Source organism: Ochotona curzoniae, unplaced genomic scaffold, assembly GCF_017591425.1.
Source record: "Ochotona curzoniae isolate NIBS_2020 unplaced genomic scaffold, NIBS_Ocur_1.0 scaffold_2476, whole genome shotgun sequence".
Lineage (NCBI taxonomy): Eukaryota > Metazoa > Chordata > Mammalia > Lagomorpha > Ochotonidae > Ochotona > Ochotona curzoniae.
The window spans coordinates 4,777,988-4,803,418 of record NW_024467095.1 but is presented as its reverse complement, the minus strand read 5'-3'; the positions used below and the strand labels follow the sequence as shown (position 1 = coordinate 4,803,418).

Genomic DNA, 25,431 nt, shown 5'->3' with positions numbered 1-25,431 from the left:
TGGTGGTTCTATTTTTAATTTTTTGAGGACCCATCAAACCGTTTTCTAAGGAGCTACACCATGTTGCTTTCCAACCAATAGAGCATTCTAATCTCCTAGCATTCCTGCCAATATTTGTTGTCTTCTGGTTTTTGTCTTTCAATTTTATGACAGCCATCCTAATGAGTGTGAATGAAGTCATGTCTCACTGGTTTTAATTTGCATTTTACTAACATTTAGTATTATTTATATGACTGCCAGCTCAAAATAATTTTTTAAAAATTTACTTATATTTTAATTGGAAAGGCATTGAATAGTTAATGCTCATATCTACATTAGAAGAATAAGTGCAACCCCAATTTATTCCATCAGTACTTGTTCCCCACAGAGAAGACATTATTGTCAATCCACCTACCGTATCTGTTGCACAAGCATTTCCCGCCTTCCTATATGTTAACCTCAACCTCAATCCAGATAACATTAAACCAGGGAAGTCCTGTCATTTCGTTACTCCCCTTTTCTACATAATATGGTGGACTAAGTGAACTATGATATGTATTTTATTTAGGAAGAGTATGTTTTTCTATTTGACTCAGGGGTATGTTAATATTTTTAGTGTTGGCATTAATTTGTTTTTTTTAATTACATAATTATTCCATTCATTTTCTTAATTAAGTGGAAAAACATTCACTCTGCCAAATGCTCTTAGTGTGTTCCTGGGGTCTTCCTATGGCCTCTCGTTAGGTTTCTGTTTTCCAGCTGGTAAAGTTTATGAATTCAGTATTTATTTATCTTGGGGGATTTGGACTTGAGCATTTACGGACGCGTGGATTACTTTCCCGAGGTCATCTGTGCCAACACTGGTCCTTGCTGATCACAGCAACAACTTTTTGCACTTTGAAATCTTACACAGTGAAGGCGGACTTAGTCTGTTCGCCCAGATCGTGAACACAATACCTGCCGCTTGTTGCTTCAGCAAATATTTTTTGTTCTTTATCTTTGAAAGAAGAAAGTCCATGAGTCAATGTGAGGTCTGTGTTCTACTTTTCTGAAATGTTGACTTGAACTTGGGGTGTGTGCTTGTTTAAATATATAAGCAAGTGAAGAGATTATTTATGGCACTCACCATAATGTCCCTAAGAAGCTTAAATGAGCCTGAGTTTACTCCTCCCTTTGTTACAGTTCCCCAGCTTTTCCTTCTACATCATGTGCTCAAACATCAGCAGAACACTCATTTCCAAATGTGTCTTCAGTAGCTCAGATCCTAAGGCCAATAAATTGGGTGAAAAGGCACTTAATATTTGCAGCAAGGTGGCAGTAGTAAATAAAACAAGGTTTGGATTTCATCCCTTCCAGTGGTTGTTCAAACACATTACCTTCTAACCTGGCTTCACGACCCTCTGGTTGGTATTAACGTCATTGTAATTCAGAGGTGAGAGACAAGTTCACTCAGTTGATGCGGTCACAAATTGAAGCACGAGCTTTGAGTGCAGCCTTACTACCTAACTTTCATTGCACTGTCCAGCACTGGATGCCTTGTCATGAAAATAAGAGAGAAAGCACCTCTGAAATAACTTAAGTTACAAGGTATTTAAGCCTTAGACTAGCAATTATTCTTATGTATTTACTTGTTGTGCTTAGGTGAGAGAAACCAGAGGAGTCCTTCAAACGTGTTATCTCAGAGGTGAGAAAAAGGGAGACAGAACCAGTTGTTTCAACATCTGTGTCTGTTAATTTCTTCACAGCTGCAAACATTTTTTGAGACATTCCTGAGGGCCAGCTCCCCTCTTCAGGCTTTGGACAACATGAAGGAAGCAATTAGCAAACTGCTCCTGGTGGCTGATGTATTCAGTGACACTTCCACTGTGGGACCAAAGACCAACAGGTAAGCACATTTTCAGTTAGAAAAGCAAAAAGTGAACAAACAGCAACAAAACTATGTGCTAGAAATGGTTACTGAAAGCATGTTTTCCTTATTATAAATAGGTGGAACATGGAAAATTTTATGTCAATATTCAAATATGATCTTCTTAACACCTGTTGTCTCAGTTGTAGAAGCCTAAAACTTGAGAGCATGTTACAGATCTGCTTCAGTCTCAATGACGGCGATTAGAATAATACATGCTTTTAAAGTAAACCTTTTAGAGAGATATTGTGTATTTGAAAGAGTGGGAGAGACAGAGAGAAATCTTCCAGTCATAGTTCACTTCCCAGATGGCCACAATTGTCACGGATGGGCCAGGCTGAAGCAGGAACCAGAAACTCCTCCCGTGTTTCCCTCTTGGGTGGCAAGCGTGGCAGGATTTGGGCCATCTTCTGCTGGTTGCCCAGGCAGCTGGAGCAGAAGCAGAGTAGCTGGGAGTTGAACTTGTGTCCCTATCATATACCGACATCACAGGTACCATTATATGCCATACCTCACCAGCAGGGAGCTGGATTGGACGAGAACAGCCTGGAGGAGACCTGATGTCTGTATCAGGTGCAGGCATTGCGGTCAGGACCACAATGCTGCCACCCATATATAGAGTTTTCATAGAATAACTTCATTGTTTAATGTGTTAAAGAACAACACTTCTTCCAAATCCAAGAATTAATTGTACGTAATTTTAGATGATCAAACCACTGCTTTTTGTTTTTTGTTTAGCTAGTACAGGTGTTGAAATTTAACTGTAACAAGCTATAATCCGATGCCAAATAATAGAGTGATGTAGCAAGGACAATATATTACATATATGTGTGTGTTCATATATCGCATATGTGTATGTACATACATGTATATTGTATTTGGCTATTCTCTTACGCTTTCATTCCAGATGCAGATCATGCTTTCAACTTGTAACTTTTGATATTGGCTATAGCAGATTCAGGCACCCTGTTGTGCTCCAGGTGAGATGGCAAAAGCCTGTGTGTGTGTGTTGTTTTCATTCATAATGACCAGTCTAAAAATAGCTTGCATCAAAGTTAATTCAAGCATCTATAACAGTCTTTCAAAAAGTTTGTGAAAAAGGAGTTTAAAATAATATTTTAATGCAAATACTTCATACTTTTCTCATGATAGGAATTTTCCATGAACTTTTTATACTAGATATATTTACTATGATTCAGAGAATTAAATAATATATGTGGAACTCTGTGTTCCAATTACATTATATGTTCCTAGAAAATACAAATAAATCTTTGTGTGTGATTCAACACTGCTTATTAAATAAATGTAATATGAAACCAACATTGTATTCATGGAGAAAATTAGATACGCAATAATAAAAGTTAGATAACTACTGGTATACTAAAATAGTATTAGAACAAGGTAACCTTTTAGCTCTTTGTAAGCATTGAGTATAAAATTGATCTGTATCTTCCTGAAAATTAAAAAAATTCAAGTATAAACATTTAAGGAATTTTTTTTTTTTGTGCACTGGCTGTTTTCCTTCCTGCTGAATGAAACAGACTTTTCATACCATCTCTCCAAATAATTTTTCTTGTGAAATAGCCATTCATGACAAGAAGATAAAAGAACAATGACTGGTCTTTAAAAAGTTTTGTCTTGGGAGATGGAAAGGAGAAAAAAAAGAGACCAAAATGAAATTATACATAATTGGAATTCAATTTTATGTAATGTTTACTTTTTTCACAACTATTATACATAGAGTCAAACTATGTAATACAAGGTTCAGAATTGGACAAACCAGTTATAGGATATGTCCATACAATTTTGAGATGTTATGCACTGGCACCTTTTGATATGCATTTGTTCATTATTTTGAATACATATCCAATGGTTCATAGTACATATTTTTAAAATTTATACTCCAGAAAAATAGTTACATTCTTGAATTGCCAACTTCTTCAACTATAGTTTCAACCATTGTGGCCATTGTAATACATGAAAGAGAAGCACTTTACTGACATTCATAAAGCTGTTTACTTCTACAAGACCACTAGATGTCAGATCTGATCTACAGTCCCACAGCAGGTCAATCATGTCTTAGCAAGGCCACTGCACTCTGAGTGTATCAGGAGAACTGTTTGCTGTGCTTTCATTCTTCCAAAGGTACACGACTATTTACATGTTCAAGACCATGCTAGTGTGGACTTTGAGGACCAAAATATGGAAGAAACTCTTTTAAGAGACACTTTCGATTTTCTCTTCTCCAACGAATCTTCACTTTCTGTGTTTCCTGAGATATTTCAAAAGCTTTACAGATCAGGTGTATTTAAGGTAAGTACAAATTGGTGTGTTGATAAGTATTTTTCCGAGTCATCCTGTAGAAAGGTGTCGTTTCGTGCAACTAAGTTTGATAATTCAGTTAAAATTATTTTTTCACCTGAAGTCTGTTATTAATGTTTTATGTAAACTGGGTACATGAGGAAAATGTGTTTTCTTGATATATCAAAAATATGTGCAGATTGTCATGAAGTGTTATCCCCTGCCTATTTCTCTGTTCTGACAATTTGGGAGAGCAGAATGGAAGATCTCACCATCCCAGGTGCTCTGGGCTGATGTCTGAGAGGGGTGACATGCCCCACTAAATGCTCATTTTCCTCTGATTTTATTGGTTCCTATTTCTATTTCCTTGTTTCCTTTTCTGAAAAGTGCTCAACCCAGAAATAACGATCAGCCATATACCTTGCTTCCCAGTCCTGGAAATAAGGAGGGACAGCTGTGTACCAGCCTCCATGAAACTGCGCAACCTGTAAAGCATCCATCTGGTGCGCTCGTTTCCAGTGTCCTAAGGGCTGCGGGCTGCCTGCATCCCCTCCTGGGGCTCTCGCCGGACAGCCTGCTCTTCTGGGCTGAGCTCATCCGCTTCCCGACCAGAGTATGCTCGATCTGTTTCTTCCAGCTCCCCCTGGTGAAACAGGAAAAGTTCTTAGGCTCCAACTGCAGTGTGGCAGCTCAAGGTCGCTAGACATTGTTTAGCACGATTAGTCCAGCTGTAGATTTATTCCCTTTAAAATTTGGTTTATGAGATCGGGGGGAATTAGGTTAACATTGTTTGACGTTTTGGCACTTGCTTAAATTTTTTTTTTTTCCTTCCTGAATACAGGGTGAAAACTCTCAAAATAAGCGAAATCAATGCTTGCCTTTAGAGGAAATTAACTCAATTATGACTTTCATAGAGGAACTTGGGAGTCTGGGACAATTCCAGCTGGTAAAACAAAAGTGACGTTTGATTCCTCTTGATTATGGGCATGTAGTAAATCTGCTCCGAGCTACCAGCATTTCACTTTAAACCAAAGAAAGATACTTCGTTGAGAAACAGAGACTTCCTTCTTCTCAGGGATCAGAATAATAAGATGAGCAGGACTTACGTGCTTTCAGAGTTTCAAACAATACAAAACTTACAGGAGTATAAGAATATGAGATTAGTGTAACTGCTGGAATGTGACGACTCCCAAAGGAAAAGTCAGTATTTTTCTGAAGAAGCTTTACTTTTCGCTTTGGGACACTTACATATAATCAAAATTAATTTTTGCTTGTTACATCCTTTTGTTTGTGTAAAAGCAAATGTGCTCCAGTGCAGTAAGGATATTTGAGAAAATTACATAGATCTTAAATATTTGCAAGTCGATTGGAAAGTTCAAAGAAAAACATAAATAATTACAGTAATCTGTGCTAGTTTCAGCCTTGAAAAGGATGCTTATTTTCTGTGCACTTTGTTGAGTTGTCTTAATTTAGTGGTCAATATCAAGGCATAATTTAGTTTATCGGTGTGTGCATACACAGTGCAGGCTTGATTTCCACTTCTGCTGCTTATTTGGATTTCAATGAATTTGCAATTTTTTTCACTTGCGATTTAAGACATCTTTTAAAAATAACATTTTCAGAAAGTCTGCAGTAATTCTTATTAACCTGGCAGTTGGTGCAACCTTTTTTTTCTTTAAGAAAAATCTGTATATAATATAACTATGTATTTCATCACTTGTATTCCAATCTATTTACTAAATCGGGTAGTGAATGTTTGATATTTGTTATAATTCAGCTCATATTTTGGAGGCTTAAGAGTGAGTTTATTTTGTCAAAGATAGTTCAACTGGTACATTATTGTTTTAATTAGTTTAAATATATTGGTAATTTATTGGTAATGCACGCACAGCAGTTTGATGATGTGTATTAGAAACACAAGCAAAGGTTTGTCAGCTTCCTCTGCTGGAATTCATAATGTGATGTACTATCAGTATAAGAATATCTATGCAAACAATGTGAGAAAAAAGCTAAAGAATTACTTTTGGAAGAAAGCGCAAACCCCAGTATTCCAATATCGAAAAGAGCATAGAAACAGAGGTGGTTGTATGTTTTCCTCTGATGGGATGAATAATTCTCACCCGGATGTAATTCCCTTGTAACCCAAGGGATTTTTTTCTGCCTTCTTTCCCTGTCTGACTCATTCTGTTACTTAGCTGTTTTTGGCGTCTATTCTGGGAAGGAGAAATTCATTTCTCTTCATTGACAAGCAAACTCACCTCATTTGGAAATGGGATATCAATAAAGTACCTTATAAAAAGCGGCACTGATTTTGACAGCTGCACAGAATATTAAGCCGTGACGCTGACGAGTACGTTTTAGTTAACATCTGATTTTAGGCTATCTCACTCCGATAGGAAGCCTATGGAGTGATACATAGGCTTTTTGCTTAACTGATACTGATATTTTGTGTTCCTGGTCAGCTCTTCCCATCTACTGCTCCTGGGATTCAGTCTGTGGTGCATGAAGTTTATGTTATGGCAAGTCCTCTGGGGAGACCTGGCTCGCTTTTGAACCAATGCTTGTCTCTCTTAAATGTATTTGAACCACTTCAGCTCATGAATAAAAAGGCACTGCTACACCCACTGGAACGGTAAGACAGCCACAAATTTGAATTGTGCAGTTCCAAAAAATGTCAAGTCTGAAGATTGATTTCAAAACGTTTTGCCTGCATTAAAGAAAACAACACAAAGAAATGGGTCCAGAAATCCGTGCTCTGGAAAATAAATGTCTTTAAAACACCGAAACCATAATGGTTCTGCTGGTCTTCTGACACTGCAACAAAAATATAGCCCACGGTTTTTCAAACCAACAAGACTTGACTCCACTATAAAGCAATGCTTAAAATTAAAAGTTTCAAATGATTTTCATTCAGTGATATAAACTCTTGAATTGAGAAAGCATGAGACAGAAAGAATTGAGATTTGTTTTGTGGGCTCCGAGATAGTAAGATTTACTTAGCGGGTTTTTTTTTTTCTTTTGGCGGGGTGACTTTATTCTGGCAAAATCTATATAAATTTATCAATGTATGTGTTCTTTGTCTCTTTTTTGTTTTAGAAGGTAGGATATTTATTTCATTTTATTAAGATCTTTCATCCACTGGTTCTCTCTCCAAATGGCCTCAATGGCCAGAGCTGAGCCGATCTGAAAGCCAGGAGCTTCTTCCAGGTTTCCCACGTGGATGGAGGGTCCCAAGGACTTGAGCCATCCTCTGCTATAAGTGGGGAGCCATCCTCCAAGTCAAAGCTGGCAGCTGGATGGCAAGTGGAGCAGCTGGGAAGTGAACTAGTGCCCGTGTGGGATGCTGGCCTTAAAGCTGGAGGATTAGCCTGATGAGCCATGGCACTGATTCCCAACGTTTTATTTTTTAGAAAGCAGAGTCTCAGTGGGCTGGGATGATAGTTTGCCATCTCAGCCCACTTAGATTCTAACAGGTGGTGGTAAGGAGGGCATGGAGAGGCTAAGACAGGTGAAACCTATGATTGCCTCTACTTGTCAGTGAGGGAGATAGGCAGTGCCTGATATTTTGCCTGGTTGTCTCTTCTATGGGGAGAATTTGACTTTTCTATCACTAGCAAAACAGCATTAAATTATATGTTGAAGGAATCGACTATGTTTTATTCATATTTTCTCCTTATTGATGCCTAATGTAATATCAGGGACAATAAGTATTATAAAATGTTATTTCACACAGAGCCTGTTATTTAATTTTTGTAGCATCACTGAGAAGTGAGGCAAGTTTTGTGGTGTCCATTTGCTGGATGGGAAATGGAGACCCCGAACAGCCCAGGAAGGCAGCATCGTGCGAGGCCTGGGGCCTCCCTGCCCAATGTCTGCCATTGTCAGGATCCGCAATTTTTCTGCCGTACTTTAGATTTTTCTGGTCCCGAATCTGAGGATTTGAATGGCAGTCTGGGCGAGCATGTAGTGTGTTATGTAATGAAGGAAATGAGAAGAACCTACTGAGATAGAACTAACTGTTACCATACACTACAGTTAGTTTAAAGATAGAGATCTTAGCAATGAGAGTCATTTTTTTTGCATTGTTCGCTTATATTTGTCAGAAATAGACTTTAAAGATGGGATTATTGTACTTTCTATATTCACTATCACAAATTAGAGAAAACATATGATATTTGTTTGGGGGGGTCTGTCTTATTTCACCAAGTTATCACCAGAGCTAAAAGGGAGGGGAAAAACCAAGGGGAGGAGATGAGAGAGATACAGGGTGGCAAGGGTCAGTGTGTGCTGATAATTGTGTACGTGAAATGCGTGAGGCATGTCCTGCTTTGGTAAACAAATCAATACAATTAAAAAGGTAGAGTTATTTTGGTGCAGAAAAAATTGCAGTCCACACTGTTTCCATGGTATATTTTCCATGAACTTATAAAGATCTCCTAAATGTATGGATTTCAGTCTTTTGGTGCTAACATATTTATCTTTTAAGTTTGTTTACTAGGGACCATGTTGAAGTGCATTTTGTGTACTTCTGGGTGTGTGCCTCGGAGTATCCAATGTTTCAAAACTGTGTAACTGTAGCCAGACAGCTTCCAATGAGAACGTGTATTCTAGAGCCCCTTTGTCGGACCCAGGCTGTGTGAGATTGCCCTGCCTTGGACTGGAGAGTGACTTTTTGCCCTGGTTTTCTTCAAGTGTGCTTCCACTGATTAGAGATGATAAGTTCCCCCCCTCATTTGGGACTAGTTTCCCAGTTTTGAGGCATGAAACCCAGAAAGCGTTAGTCTTCATCAAAGTATCTTTACCCACACAGAAGAACGTGTGTGAGCTGTAATTTCTACGGATGTTGTTCATTTCATTGATCTAGAGTTGTCTGGCGTTGTATTTGCAGGAATCATTTTACAGAGAATGAGAGCGTTGGAAAACCGCAAGTGCCTTTGGATGCAATTGAAAATAAAAAAGGTAAAAGGATATAGTCTCACAAAAAATACATTTAAAACTTTTGCATAAAATAAGCATTGCCTGGCCCCAAAACATTAAAAAATGTTTGGCTTCATTAGCAATCAAGAATGAAAATCGAAAGAGGACATGTGCTTCCTCCTCAAATGAATATCAGCACTCAGCATGTTTCTATTCATTCACTTGCTCATGCATATTTATCAGGAGAGTCTTAGAGAGATGTCTGGTTTAACTAAGGAATTTAAAATAAATATGAGTAGAACTAACTGGATATGATTTCTGTAAGTTCAAACATTGTGGAAATAACAGTTATCGATCATAGAAGTGAAAGAAATCAGTAGATCACCTTAGAAAGTGTGATGATCTAAGGTGCTCATTTATTCCTTAAGTTTTGCATTTGAAATGACCATTCTGCTGAGGTTCGAATTGAGTGACTTACTTTGTTTTAATGTATTTTCAGTTTTATTGAGAGATAATTAAGAAAATGTGGTTTGCTAAACTGCCCTGTACTTTTTTTCACATCTTTCATTATACTTTTTATTTAATTAGCATTTCCTTCTTACAGTGCCACAGATTCTGAATGCAGATACAGAAACACGTTGCAATCATGGTGAGTTAAGAAGAAAGAGGTTCGGTGGCGTAATCAATATTTCGGGCACAGTACGGCTTTGAAAAAAAATTTTATGCTTGAATGTTTTCAGGATGTTACTTTCTTTTAAATAACATTTAAGAAGTTATTAAATTTCTGAGTAATATGTCATTCTTGCATGAGGAAAATGTTTTTGATTTTCTGCTTTGGAATATGAAGTGTGTTTTTTGAAGTATGCAGACTTCCAAACTCATTTTGAGAGGCCCAGATTTTTGTTTTTTTAAAGATGTGTTTATTTTTATCGGAAAGTCAGGTATACAGCGAAAAGGAGAGAATATAAAGAGCTGGCCACTGGTTCACTCCCCGAGTGGCCACAGTTATGGCCAAGCTAAGCAGATCTGAAGCCAGGAGCCAGGAGCTTCTTCCAGATCTCCCACGTGGGTGCAGGGTCCCAAGGCTTTGGACCATCTTCTACTGTTTTCCAAGGCCACAAGCAGGGAGCTAGAAGGGAAGTGGAGCAGCCAGGACACAACCCAGCACCCATATCGGATCCTAGTACGTAGAAGGCGAGGATTTAGTTAGTAGGCTATTGTGCCGGGCCCATCCAGTCAGTTTTTAAGGCTTTATTATAAAGACTAGAGCCTCAGCATTTTGGCTGGTTGTCTCTGCATTGATCTTCATGGGGTCTTATCATCTTGTGATGGCTTCTTCTTTGACTGATTTATTATAATACATAATAATGGAGTTCAATTTTCCTTGTAACAGCTGAGCATCTTAAAGCCAATTTTCAATTTATTCTCTTAAAATTCATGAAATGTTATATCAAAGCACAATCAAGAAAATACATGCAGGTTAAATTGACATTAACTTTACATTTTAAAATATTTTATTCACTTTGAGCAATATTACAGTGGTCTTGATGATGCATTGTTCCAGAGAGTCTGACTTGAGAGAGAACAGTTCTATTAAGTTCCTGAAGCAGAATAAAGCTTTGTAACTTGCTTAATATTGTGTAATATGTCATGAAAAAATTAAAATGCTACATAGTAGGCTTATTTTTGACAGTGTGTACCTATTAACATCTCTATCTCTGTATTTGTATTTGGTGCTAAAACTTGCATGTAAAATTTAGTCTTTGATAAATAGAAAACCAAGTCTAGTAAGACCTTAAAACTGGAAAAAAATGCATGGATTGGAGTTTTCATTTGTCACAAATAGAAGTCCTCTAATTTATATTATCTAATTTATAGCTTCTAAAATGCCATTTAGTTCACAATGTTTTGACACATTGATTAGCTGTGGAAGACTGAAAAGTAATGCAGCAATAAAGTTAAAAAGAATCAACAAACACATCCAAGTGAAGAAAGTGGTGTTTCAAGTATAACATAGGTGTCATGCATGCCTTCCCCACTGTGCACTCAGTCATGGTCAAGCTCACCTCTAGAATGCACGGATATTCCACTCTCCTGGGAGACAGCTACCTGAAATGTATAGGGAGAAAGACTAGTGGGAAGCTAGGGGCAGTGTAAGAAAGATCATTTGTTGAGCGTCTACCCTGTTTTAAGTCTTGGGCTAGACACAGCACAGGGGAAGTCATTTCAGGTTTCTATTTTGTTATTCACAAAATGAAAGAATTGCATTTTTAAGGTCCTAGATAACGTGGCACAGACATGAATATGTTACATAAACCCTTCCAAGTTCCCCAAGTCTTTACATTGATTAAAACTGTTCCTACCTGGATCTTCACCATTAATCATCCTGCTTTTATTGTGTGATAAAAGATTTAAAAGAATAACTCCACGATGCCTCCGAGCAGTTGGGATTATCTTTAAACCTAGGTTGTTCTTGTGTTTAATGTGAGTTATGATCATCCCTCAAGAGGGCAATAAAATTCTGCAGTTAAAATAAATCCACTAAAAGAAACCAGAAGTTCAAACAGCTTCCCCAAACACACTTGCCAAATAGGTGAAGCTTCCTGCAGACAACATAGCTGATGCTGTGTTCTCCATAGACCTAAGTGAGCTGGCCTGAACAAGTTGGAACTAGGGTGGGATAAATGCCAAAGAGTTACCAGGTGTCAGTAGATGCAACAGTGATTACTCAGCGGAAGGCGCTGTCAGAACTCAGCTTTCAGGCAAAGGGGTAGGGGCGGTGGTGCCCTGTCAGAGATGGAGAGTTTCCCACGAAACAAGAAAGTGCATGCTAAAGTCTTGCTTAACAAGATGATTGCAAATGTATGTTTCATCTCATGTAGAATTGAGTTTTAGCTTTTAGATTTATTTGATTTTCATTTATTTGAAACACAGAGAGACAGAAATCATTCATCTGCTGATTCACTTGCCCAATCCCTGGGTCAGACTGGAGCCAGGAGCCAGGAGCCGGGAGCCAGGAACTGAACAAGGGGTCCCTGTGTTGATGGCAGGGACATAGGTCTTTACATCATCACCAGCTGCCTCTCAGAGTGCACAGTAGCCAGAAGCTGTGATTAAAAGTGAAGTGACGTCTGAGACTTAGACACTCCACTATGGGGTGTGGGTGTCCCAGATGGCATCCCAACTGCTGAATTTGCTTAAATGTCAGAGTTAAAAGAAGCATAGAAGGAAAGGTAAACAGGGAGAGAGAGAGAGAGAGAGAGAGAGAGAGAGAGAGAGATTGATCTTCTATTTGCTGGTTCACTCCCCAGATGGTAGTAATGGCCAGAGTTGGTCTGGTACAAAGCTACGAGCCAAGAACTTCTCTTGGGTCTTCCTTGTGGGTGCAGGGGCCCAAGGCCTTTGATTATCCCTTCCCAGGCTATAAGCAAGAAGCTGGATTATATGTCAAGCAGCTGGGACTTGAACCACTGCCCATATGGGATGCTGGCACTGTGGGTGAAGGTTAGCTTGCTACGTCACCCACTTCATGGTGTTTTTTCCAAATTGAGATGAGCTGAGATCTCAGCTCTTGCTGGTGTTTTTGTGCTTGAATGTTTGGTGTAATATCTGTGTTCACATCTTGCTCTATCCCACTGTCTATCCGCTAGTATATTAATTTAATGGCAGCTGATGATGCTGAATACCAGCATAGTAAGGACACTTCCTCACTCACTGCTGGTTCCCTTTTGTTACCACCCCACAGATCCATTGTCCAATGGTACCTGATATCTGTCATAAATATGATGCAAATGCTCTCAAGCCCCAGGGAAGATGTTTTTCCTATCTTGCATGCCTTTAATCAGCTTTTTTGGTCTGAGAAAAAAACTGCAGTGTTCCTAAAACTAACTGGCATCTTCAGTTATGAGGGATGAATTTTGCAACATTTCACAAATTGGCAGTCTGCTCAAGTTTCACATCAGCTTGACCAGAATGTTGGATAAGCAGTCATCAGCCGTCACTGAAGCTGTTCAAGGAACTGGAAAAGAAATCGCCTCCATCATGTATGCTGTTAAAACAGTAACCTAATTTACAGCTGTCTTTTCTTTGTTATTTTAACAGATAAAGAAACACTATGTCACATCCAACAGATCTTCACGCACCCACATTTGGAACTAAATCCTGAATTTAACCCCAAGATCAAAGATTATTACTCAGAAGTTCCATTTGATGTGGTAACTGTGACGATTGGAGCAGAGACTTCTAATTGTCAGTGCAAGGTGCACCTGCATGAGCGGACAGGGCCGAGGTACGTGGATGCTGAGTAGTGGGAAGTTGAGTTGTCACAATGGAAGCAGACTTTTTTTTGCAAACTTGGGAATTGATTGAGAAAGGTTTAGCCACAAGATGATTTGGAGAGATTGCAGGCGTGTGAAATGTCTCCCTCTAGATCTTACGCGGTTGAAAGAACACGTTAATGTTACACTATTATATTAATAATCTGTGTAATTACTCCGTAATGGTAGAGCATTGTTTGTGTATCATTGTGAAGAGATTTTTCGTTTACTGCCATTTTTGGATTGCTGGCGTTAATCTCTCTGAAGAGCAGCTGTCCTCCGTCCTCACCTGACGCGCTATGTCTTTGAACACCCAGACATTTCTTGCTGAAGAATGTCAGTGACATTTTACGGACTCTGTGTCACTAAATTTCATAGTTTCACTGACACATTTTTAAGATTCTTTGGAACATTATCAACTCTTGTTGGTGATTCTGAACAGAAGATACATCCTTAATACACACTGTAGACAGCTCAGAAAATACTCCTCATAATGTAGGGAAAGAAACGCATTTGTTATCGCAGGGAGTTAAGCTGTGTCAAAGTGACTGTACCATACCACTTTGGACACTTGGTTTATAGAGTTTTTTTAAGTATTGAGATAATGTATGATATGAAAGATGTCTAATTAGCAGTTATAATTCTTTTAAGAATAGGACTTGTCCTGCAAGATTCATCTTGGCATAACACAGTTGAATGGAACAGAAGTTACATGGTCTCACAGTTTAAGTTTCTTATGCAATCATGTGGAACTATCGCTTTATGCCAATGGTGGACATTTAATATAAATATAATTTAATATAGATGTATAAATATAAACCAGTTTGACTGGAATGGACCTCTCTGTCTCCCACTCTCTCTTCCCCCAGCTTTGCCAAGTATCCTCTGGGCTTAGGAATGAATAAAATCTCCATGCTTGTGGTGGATGACTCTGCAGCACAGGGAGAGACCCTGATCACATACAAACTCACCATCTATAGAGAAGACCGCCCAAGTCTGCCCTTGTTTGAGGACTTCACGGCATGCGGTTTCATGCAGGTCAGTGTATTTCATCTTCTCCCTCGGTTGACTTGGGAATGATCTGTTAACCCAGGTAAAATAATGCCAAATGAAAATGGCTTTAAAAAATTGTATGCTTTGAAATCTGAACTGTGGTATCATGCCGAGAAAACAAGAGTCCTGGGCAGTTATGTAAGGCACCTCATTGGGAGCGGATTCTTTATCATGGGGTGACTACTTCCTGTACTCGTCGTATTCAGTGGATTTATTGTGGTTGATATTCAAAAAAATGTCTGAATACTCACACTTCATTCTAAAAATAGGTTTCACATTTCCCTGTTTAAATTGTGATGTTTTTCTTGGCTTAGTCCCTGGTTCTACTTTTGAAACTGCGCTAGCTTCAGTGGAATTTATTTTAAACAAGACAATATTGTAAAACTATTTAACAGAAGGGACACTGGGCAAATGAGATGAAATTTTCTCTGGATAGATATATTTCTCCTTCAGTTACACTCATCGTCTCCAAGGCTGTGATTTCTTTGTGAGCATCCCGTGTCCAGTCGGGTTGATTTGGCAGGAAGGTGACTGTTTTGAGACTATGCCTTCTTCAGTGATGATCTTATCTGCCTTTGAGGGTTTTTTTTTTTTACATTTTATTATTATTATTATTATTATCATCATTTTAATATACAGTTCCATATTCCCTTATCTCCTCTCCTATATCCTCCCCACCACCTAGTTCCTCTATATCATTACTAACATATAGTTCTTCATACTCAGTCATATGTCCATCATTGCGGGCATGGACAATGGCAGAGAGTCCAGGATCCTATTGTCAAGATATAGTAAACAGTTTCATTGTAAGTCTATCTTTGGAAGCAGAAATGCCTACTACACTGCATCCTCACATCCAGATGTTAGTCTCCCTTTCACAGCTACTGTACATCCCCTTAAATGAAAAGTCATGATACAAAATCAACATCAGGGAGAAAAAAGAAATATAGAGATTTACAATGCCATTAAGTTAAATGACATGTTACTAGATATGACAGCCTCCATTACACAGCTACTTTACATCCCCTTAAATGAAGAGCCACAAAACAAAATCAACATCAGGGAGAAAAAAGAAATTAACAACACCAAAAAGTTAAATAGTAGAATTTAAAAGAAATACTTATTTATTTGAAAGTGAGAGTTACAGAGAAAGAGAAAGACAGGGAGGAAGCTCTTTGATCTGCTGCTTCAATCCCCAGATGGCTGCGATGGCCAGAGCTGAGTTAAGCCAAAGCCTTCTGGAGTCAGGAGTTTCTTCCAGGTATCCCACATGAGCAGCAGAGACTCAAGCACTGGGGACATACACTGTTGTGCTTCTTTCTCAAGGTTATTAGTAGGATGTTGAATTGGAAGCGGAGCAGCCAACACCTGTCTGTGATACTGGTATTGCAAGCAGCAACATCATTTGCTATGCCACATGCCACCTGTTTTTATGATCCTACATGTTTTCTATGACTTTTTCTGATGTCGTATGTAATCATGAGTCTAGGGAAATAACAATTCATACTCTTAACACATACACCAATCTAGACGGGAGATAGACAATATGCCATGTTAAACGTTTCACCTCCTCTGGTAGCTTGGAAGGACAGAAGGTTAATTAAAGAGAGATTTGGCTGACTGAGGCTTAGAGGGTAGCATGAATACCATTTTTAAAGAATTTAATATCGAGCTATTGAAATGCCTCACCACCTCCAGTCACCACCACTTTCTTATCTACTCCCGAACATTTAATACTGTTTCGTAGGGGTACCCATTCCTGAGATTTTTATTTTTCAAGAAACTTGTGTTGCTAACTTAAGAATTGTCACTATATCAAAGTAATTTCACATTGGTGTGAAGACTGGCCTAATGCAAGATAAAAAGTCTAACCTGAATAATGTCTTTTACAAAAAGATAGAGTCAGTTTCTGTGACCAAAGAGGTTTATGAAGCAGTAGATTGAACGAAAGTAAGTAAATTTCTTTACAGTAGGACTTCTTCCTTTAGTGTATTAATTTAAAGGTTATCATTTAAAAGCAATGTTTATCGTTTACTGAATTTGCACAATTAACATGATGTTTTAGTGGAGCAATTATTAGTGTTTCTTCCATGGAAACAGGACTAGACTGTGGAAAAGATTTCAAAATGTATTGCTATCACTTTTGCAATTTTTATTTTAAATTTCTGTATCTTCATATTTTTCATAACTCAGAAGCAAAAGGTAGACCCTGACCAAGAATGCTAAGAAAAAAAAAACAGGTGAAAATCTAGAGACAAGTGTGTTTTTGTCGATGTGTGTGTACATAGGTCTGTGTAGATATAATCCAATCCAAACTAAATATTCTCTTTATCTAATGGAGCAAGCTTTATTTCACACATTGCTCACAGAAATGTGAAATCATTGATCACTAAAAAACTTTGGTTGTACCTATTAAACACACACACACACACACACACATATATATATATATGTTTCTATGTATGCATATCCCATGACTCAGCAGCTCTCCTAGTCTACACAGAATGATTGAGGCGATATGTCCAACAGAAGATTTATAAAATCTCCCTATCGGTTCTGTTCATAACGGCTCTACTCTGTAAGAGAGGAGATAAATTTAACAAAATTCAACTGAGATATTGCCAAATAAACGAATTACTGATATATACAAATATGAAAGAATATCCAAATATTATGTTAGTAAAGCAAGCCAGACATATAAACACACACACTGTATTTTTGTTGATACAGAGTTCAAAAATAGCCAAAATCAGTTGATAATGGTAGCAACTTAAGTAGTGGTGGTATGGGTATTTACCAGGGAACTTTTTAGATGATTGTCCTATATATTCAACTAGTTGCTGGGTGCTGCTTACATAAATAATCAGATGCTTTACAGACATATAAAACTTAATTAATGGTGCACTAAATATTTGTGTGATTTGCTATATATAAATTATATAATGTAAAATATGCATGATGTTTATATGTGTAGAATTATACATACCACATATAAATTATGCTTCATTATAGCAGGAAAAATGTATTGGTGGGAAAGTATTATTATTACCTTCTGAGATATATGTCCCTCTTCAAATATTGTATTGATCAGAAACAAGTTAATCACCATGCAATTACCTTAGAGAATAGAATATATTAGACATCTGTTACTGAAATATTAAAAAATTCTTGTGGAATGAATTCTATAGATAATTGTAGAAAACTATTTCAGTCATTTATTAAAAAATATCCTTTCCAGAAGGTCTTAATTTAAACATTTATGTGTGGTCCCACAGTAAGCATTGTGTTTTATGACATGGAAAAGTGTCTAATAAGCGTAAAGCAGTTGTAGCCTGTCTTTCAGAAACTGTCCGGCAAGTGAACAGACAAACGTGGCGCAAATGACATGTACTATTTTAGCCCCTTCCCTTGGCACAAGTGTCCTCAGGAGCTGGGAGAAATCAAGAGCAGAACTGAGGTTTTGCTCGCCAAATTCTGAGTCCAGCGACTCTCTTGTTCTCTCTCACCTTCAGTCTCGTTAGGGTCTGTAGGTTTCATTGTAACCTAATACAAAGAAAGAGCCCAGCGCAAGAAAAGGCTGCGAGCTAACATTCCTAATCTCTTATCAGGTCTCAGATATTTGAGAATTTCAAAATGAATAGCTAAACAGAAAAACACTATGAAACATCTGTACTTTTGGTTCTCCAAACTGTTCATTTTTCTATCCCATCAACGGTATCCAGAGTTAAGGCTTAAAGAGTGAAAACCCACAGATGAAGGGGTAGCTTCTAGTTGAATGCCAAAGTTTGTATAGGTGAACTGAAAAGGAAATGTATTATACTCTAAGTATATCTTATTTATTGGTGTGGGAAACAGCTATGTTTTTCTTTACATTTTAAAATTAGATTTTAACCTGATGGGCTTCGTATTAAGTTTTAAGTAAACAGAGTCTTTGTGTATTTGTACTACTGTAACAAAAATACCTGAGATTTTGTAGTTTATAAAGAACAGAAATGAATTTCTCATAGTTCTGGGAGCTGAAAGCCTAAGATTCAGGCGCTGGCGTTTGGGACCTGACAAGGGTCTTCTTGTTGAAAGAACAAAACGGGCAATGGACCGACACCCTTGGCCTTTATCAGCAAAGCCAGGGTGCAAGGAGAGGCTTTCTTTCCTGCAGCCCGTTTATAAGGCATCACCCGAGTGACGACAAAGTGCTAATCATATTCCCAAAGACAGCACCTCTTAAGGTCACCACAGTGAGGATTGTGAATCTAGAAGGACCTGCAGACCACGGCAAACATAAACTACAGTGAGCCTTCAAACAGCTGGGAAAGGAGAGTGCAATTTATGGTTAGCCAAACCTCTCACTTTTTGCTTCCTCTGTTCCCTTGCCTTCTGGGTATCTTCTGTTCATTTCATCATTTTACTAGAAGATGAACAAGGTTGGAAAAAGCAAATAGAAAGACCATCTGTCAATGAAAAGAACTATTACTATGACATTTTGGTAAATTATAAGATAATTAGTTTATTAATCGTTTGTTTCACTTCCATTATCAAACATTGTTAAGCACCTATGTAGCCATAAGACTTATTTGAGTTTACTTAGTGTCTACGTTCCAATTTGTATGATTATGCCAGGCGAAGTGTGTTTATGGTTGCTGCAGAGTCACTCTGAGTTATTACGAGTGAGGGAGAACTCATGCATGGGACTGCTATAAAGCAATTACATTGCAGTCGGGTGTGTTCACCTTAGTTTCTTTGCCCCTGGGACCTGGATAGTTCTGTGTCAGGGGGATCTGTTCTGTGCATTGTGCTGTGTAGTTCATCACTGCTACCTCCAAGATCCCAGTAGCATAGTCTTTTCTCAAGCTGTGACAGACAAAAATGTGTCTAGATGTCAAATGACTAGAGCCAAGTCAACCCCAAGTGAGAACTTCTGACTTAAAGTAAGAAGAGCTGCTGCTTTTCTACTGATCTGTGTTTTTATTGAAAATGTGAAATATTTAGAGGTAATACGTCAGTGTTGTGTGTTAAGAATCATTGTCATCTTTTCCATACATGCTTTCCTTACCATTTTGTAGCCAGTGGTATAATTTTAACAAAACTTTTCTCAGTAACCTTCCATCTTTTCTGCCTTATAATCAGAAATATGCATTCAATTATAAAAACATGATTTTTTTGAAACAAGAAAGCACCACATAATATGCTTATACTGTTATGTCCCTTTGATTTATCCAGAAATAGCATGTTTTGCTGCTAGGAATAAAGTTTTAGAAAGTAAGAAACTGTGATTATGGCTGGAGTATGTCATGTTTAGGAATTAATAAAATATATTTATGTTCTAAAGAAATTAAAGCACATGTGGGGAAATACCTCTCCAACTACCCATTTCCAAATCAAAACTTTTTGACACAGATAACAGAATATCTACAGAAGTTGATTTTGTAGATGATTTATGGTTTCATGTACATTTCACCCCCAAGTGTTGTGATAGAATAGACCCGTATGTAAACATTACAGAAAGGCCATATACCAAGTCTAGGAGACTACCTTTTGCAGATCTCTATGTTACAAACAGATTTTATTTTAAAATGGATTATAATTCACAAAGAGAAAATATTGAGAAAATAATATGTTAAAATATTTGCCAGGACTTAGCTATACAGTTAAGACTGACATTTGCTGCTTTGTTAAAGACATTAATTAGGCATCTGGAGGCTGAGCTGTTAAATGATACATGAATGACTCCAGTTAAAGCATTCACAATTCTTTATATAATTCTCTCGTTTGTTTTTCATTCCTTTGTAATACCACAGGGGTTTATTATAAGAAGATTGTTAAATATCTCAAATCATAACTGTACAGTGTTTTCAGTAAATATGCTTAATATGGGAACAGAATGTATTTATTAATAGTTGATGAAAACATGTTGATTTGCAAAGTCACAACAACAGTAAAATATCGGATAAATGATTTTTGGTTCCCTTGCCTGCTTCAACTTAGCAGAATTTAACTTCATTTTCCAACAGTGGCATCTGTACTGCTGTGAAATGCTCTCCTCCAGCCCCTGGCTTTTATGTACTTGTTATGCACTTTGTCCAGAGGAGTAAGCTCTTTGCCACAGAAAAATACAATACTGGCAGCAGCAGCAGCAACAGGCGTGGTCGCAGGAGGGCAACATTTGTTGAATGCTATTCCATGCTTTCCTGCTATAGTCCACGTCTTCATGTATGATTTGATGTCCACCATAACCCTGAACATATGTGGGTTTTTTAATCCCCTTATATAAAAAAGGGGGGGGGAGAAATTAAGCTTTAGAAATCTTAAAAACTTTGGCTAAGCTTTCTATGTAATCAGTTGCAAAAATGGATTTTGATACAGATTTTGCTGTCTTCAAGTTTCCTTAATGATTACTGTGTATGGTGGAATTTTAAACACCCATTGTATTTAAATTCTTTTTTTCAGATTTATTTATTTATTTATTTATTTGGACATCACAGTTAGAGAAGGAAGGACAGAGGGAGAGAGGAAGAGAGAGAGAGGAAGAGAAAGGTCTTCCATCTGCTGTTTAATTTCCCAGGTGGGCACAATGATTGGGGCTGGACCAGGCTGACTCCAAGAACCAGGTGCTGTCCCTCACCTGGGTAGCAGAGGCCCAAGCACTTAGCCTGTCCTCTTGTTTACCCAGGCTGTTAACAGGGAGCGGGATTGAAAGTAGAGCATCCAGAACTTAAACTGATATGCATGTGGGATGCTGGCATTACAAGTTGTGGTTTTATTTACTATGCCACAATGCCAGTGCCTGTACTTAAATTCCAATTGACCTGTTTGGGAAACACCGATGCAACCAGAATACAAGCCATTAAAACTTATATTTTTTCCCATGAATTCACATATTGATCATTAATTTTATGATGTTTTGAAATCACTCCAAACGTTTGAATTCCAAATAAACTTTATCATGGTGGGGATTGTAGTAAGAGTCTTTCCTCAACAGTGTATCTATTGGGAATTATCAGGGATACATAATGTGTAATACTCTACTAGCCACCATACACACCTGAAAGAACTCCCATTCTTCTACACACGTCATGATTCTAAACTCACGACACTTTTGACGTGAAATGCATAGGCTTTCCTTTCATAGGAAGCCATTTTCCAGCTCTGCTGACCCCTGTTGGGAGTGTTGTAATACAATTCCAACACTCATGTCCTGGACTTAGAGCCGACCTCACAGTGTCAGAGATCTGTCCCACAAGACTATCCCACTTCAGACACCAAGCACACATTCCAAGTGGTAGCCTGTATTTCTGACAAACTGGCTATAATTCTGTGGTTTGCACAGTTCCCTTCTTGGGTCTACTGATTCGCTAGAATAGCTCACAAAACTGAGAGAAATATTTATTTATGTTTCTCTGCTGATTATCAAGAATGCAACTCAGGAACAAGCCAGTGAAAGAATCAAAAAGAATTAAAAAGCCTGCTTGCATCTCTGGGCGCACCAGTTAGGAAGCACATGGTGTGTGGATTTTTAGGAAGGCTATATCATGTAGACATGGTACGAGTGTTTATAAACATATGTATGTATTAATAGTCCACCTGTTGACTATTTTATTTGACTTAAAATGAGGTTGATTTATCCAAATTTTAGAGGAAATTCACAAACACTTGCGTGGGCACCTCCAAGTATTATTTGCTGTGATTATCTACTAGAGAAATTGGTCCTACCTCTTGCAAACATTCTGAAGGATGGTTAACAGTGCTATTCATTTCATTATCAAACAAATGGGGTGTAGGCTTTGTTTCAAGTCTTGTTGAGGCCCTGAGCTCCAACACTTAGCCTTTGCAGATGTTTTACATTCCCTGTTCATGGACTGACTGTTCTTCATCAGTCTCCTTCATGGCCACCTAGCTGGCCATTCAGACTCCATAAGCCCCCTCAGCTGTCAGCCAACATTTACATTCATCCCAGGCTAGGGAACTTCTTTTTTAGCATTCAGTTTTGTTTAAAAGTAGTTGAAGACAAAGGGTGTGTGCTTTCATCCCATGATCTATTTTAGTACTTACATAAATCATCTTACTGTTTTGGTGAAAGAATGCTGTTAAACACTTACCTCATGAGTGATTATAACTTATTGTAAGATAAGTTAACATTTAAATGAAAAGTTTCGCTCAGTACAGCTGTTCTGCATGTTTCCCTGAGACACATCTGCTTCCTTTCAGAGAAGAAATAAACTGTTACTACCGTTAGTACAGCAGAGCCAACAGGAGGGCGACGGGGAAGGGAACCGGATCTTTTTGGCTTCTAAGAGCATCCAGAGAGTTTGTAGTATCCATTCATCTTTGCTTGAAGTTTATGTTTCTGCATTCTGAGAATTAGTCTTATGATTTCTGAACTGGATAGGAAAGTGGAAAGGCACCCGACAAACTTTTTAGATGAACTATTCCGTTAGAGTAAATGAATTTCAAATGTGATGTTTGCAAGTTTCAATGAGGTTGTTGCTAAGTCAAAATCAAAGGGAGTCAAGTAATAGCTCCAGTTCCCAATACCTGGATATATGGGCCTTCATTGCTGCACAGGACACCTTGGTCTTTTTTTTTTCCCCACTCTCCATTTCCTTCCACATCTTACAAGTTCAAAGTAACCCTAGCACAGGTGTATAACCCGAGAGCAAGGAAGGGTATTTCTTTGTTCAAACTGAGAGTATCCTTCACAGATGTTACCCCATGGGTCCTAGTCAAGCTGAAGAGGTAAATTTTCTCTGACCATTTTGTACAATAAGCAGCAAAGGATAAAGATGCCGCCTGTATATTGGCAGGTACAAGAGATAATCATAATGTTAGTTATCTCTAAACGTATTATTACTTTGAAAATTGTCCTTTTAAAAGCCAATAAAATTATTCCATCCAATAAAAGCTACATGAGAAAACATGTGTATTCTATATATGTACATAGATAATTTCAGCCAAACTCTCCCCACGTTTCTACAACTTGGATTTTTTTCCAAATACCTTTAGATATTTCCCAAATGGCAATATATTATAAAAAATTAAAAATTTTATCACTTTTTAAAATGCCTAAATGCATGGAATATAATATTTACTTAACATGTATGATGTGTCAGGTCCATTTCCAATTGTTTCACATCTACCAAGTCAATTTTTGTTTTAACTTTTCTTTGCTATAATGAGATAGCTGAGACAGTCTGACTTTAAGAAAATAATTTTTCTTTGGGTTCATAGTTCTGAAGTTTCAAGATCTAGAAGCAGCATCTATTCATGGTCATCTTGGGTGCAGAACCCGTCCACACAGAGCATCTTGTGGCTGGAGCTGGAAGCATGCATGTCTATAGCTGTATAACCTCTCCTTTTTCTTCAGAACGTGACCAGTATTCAATCATGCAGACTCCACCTTAATGTTATCTTCTCATCTAATCATTTTTGAAAGGCACTATCTTGAAGGCATTTGTTGGAATTGCAGAATTGGGGGAGAGACAGCTCTCTATTTTTTTTACTCTCCAAATAGCTGCAATGAGCAGGGCCAGTCTGAGCTGAAATCAGGAGCATGGTGCTCCATCTAGCTCTCCCATATGGATAGGAAGGGCTCAAGTTTTTGGACCGTCCTGCACAGCCTTCCCAGGCGCATTGGCAGGGAGCTGGACCAGATGTAGAGCAGCCAGGACTCTGATTAGAGCTCTGATACAGAACACCAGCATCCATGGGTGGCAATGTAGTTTCATTGTGCCATGATCCTGGCCCAAAGACTCCATCTTTAAATATCATTTTGGATTATAGTTCTATCTTCTTAACACCTTAAACATAATACTTTTGAAATTAAGCTGCTCTGTGAATTTAGAGTAATCAGTTATATTGAGGACACAAAGTTTATAAACAAAATGAAGTACAAGGCAGATATTTTTGATGGTTTCCAATTCACAGATGGAGAAAGGGGGACACAGAGAAATGTGGCATAGTCAGACAGCTTGTAAGAATCAGCGGCCATTTGCACACCCAGACAGAGTTCTGGGTGTTCTGGACCTACAAACTGTCCTCCTAGCCAAGCTGACACTGCAAAACAAAACTGCTAAAATGGGTTACAGTGTACAAGAAGACATTGGCCCTCAGAGGTAATTTATGCGTTATTATCTGGAGGCTGGAGTAACTTTTTTGGGGGAGGGGGTGTTTTTTTCTATTGAAGAAAATTTATAAATGAGATTAGTTTATAGGGAGAATTCGAAAGTTCTCTGGACATATAAGATCCTCAGTTTAGTGAGAAGGCCATGGGAAAGGCAACAGATATGCTAGGAAGTGCTGCAACAACTGTGTGTGGCAGATGGCCTGTGTGACCAGAGTAGTTAGGTAGAAAAAGCTCAGTGGAGGAAGGTGTGAGAAGTGGGACGTGTCTCCAGCTATAGGATTGGCAATCAGTCATGATCACACTCAGACAATTTGTGGGTGTTGTGTTCCAATATCACACTAATTTTTGAGTTAGGGGAATCTTTGTCGTGCAACACTTCATCCTGGATGTGAATCAACCTCCGTAATTTGCCATATTTCATTATCAGTCACTGGCAAAGCAAGGATGAGAACGAGATGGCCAAGCATGCTGCTTTGGCAGGATGTAGTGGCACCTCATGTGGAGAGGAGGCTGGAATTCGGATGAAGACGTGTTTCCTGAGCTCTCTGAACCAGATGCACATTGTTCAAATCATTAATGCAGAAGCTCTATTGCTAAATGCGCAAAGTTAATGATTGTTTGCATATTTGCTGTTGCCTTTCTTTGAGTAGAAAAAAGGTTTCTGTTTTTGGTTGGAATTGCACGTCATTTTTTTAAATCTTTGTTCAGTTCTCAATGACAATGTCTCAGTATATCAAAAAATGTAAATGCAGGGAAATGATTTTGCTGGAAAAAAAAAGCATTGTTTTTAGAGACTTTTACAAATCATTGCTTTAAAACTCTTCCTTGAGAGATGTTTCCAA

General features: G+C 38.1%; 1 protein-coding gene across 1 annotated transcript in view; it reads left to right on the top strand.

Annotated features, from left to right (window-relative positions):
• The window catches only part of CPED1 (cadherin like and PC-esterase domain containing 1), a 211,846-nt gene that overhangs the window by 96,922 nt on the left and 89,493 nt on the right, over positions 1 to 25,431 (top strand). The window contains exons 7-15 of the mRNA XM_041002454.1: positions 1,725 to 1,864; positions 2,793 to 2,865; positions 4,031 to 4,198; positions 5,028 to 5,132; positions 6,649 to 6,818; positions 9,075 to 9,145; positions 9,708 to 9,752; positions 13,205 to 13,391; positions 14,289 to 14,457. Of these exons, the coding sequence (XP_040858388.1) occupies positions 1,725 to 1,864; positions 2,793 to 2,865; positions 4,031 to 4,198; positions 5,028 to 5,132; positions 6,649 to 6,818; positions 9,075 to 9,145; positions 9,708 to 9,752; positions 13,205 to 13,391; positions 14,289 to 14,457 (1,128 nt within the window). The remainder of the gene's footprint in view (positions 1 to 1,724; positions 1,865 to 2,792; positions 2,866 to 4,030; positions 4,199 to 5,027; positions 5,133 to 6,648; positions 6,819 to 9,074; positions 9,146 to 9,707; positions 9,753 to 13,204; positions 13,392 to 14,288; positions 14,458 to 25,431) is intronic.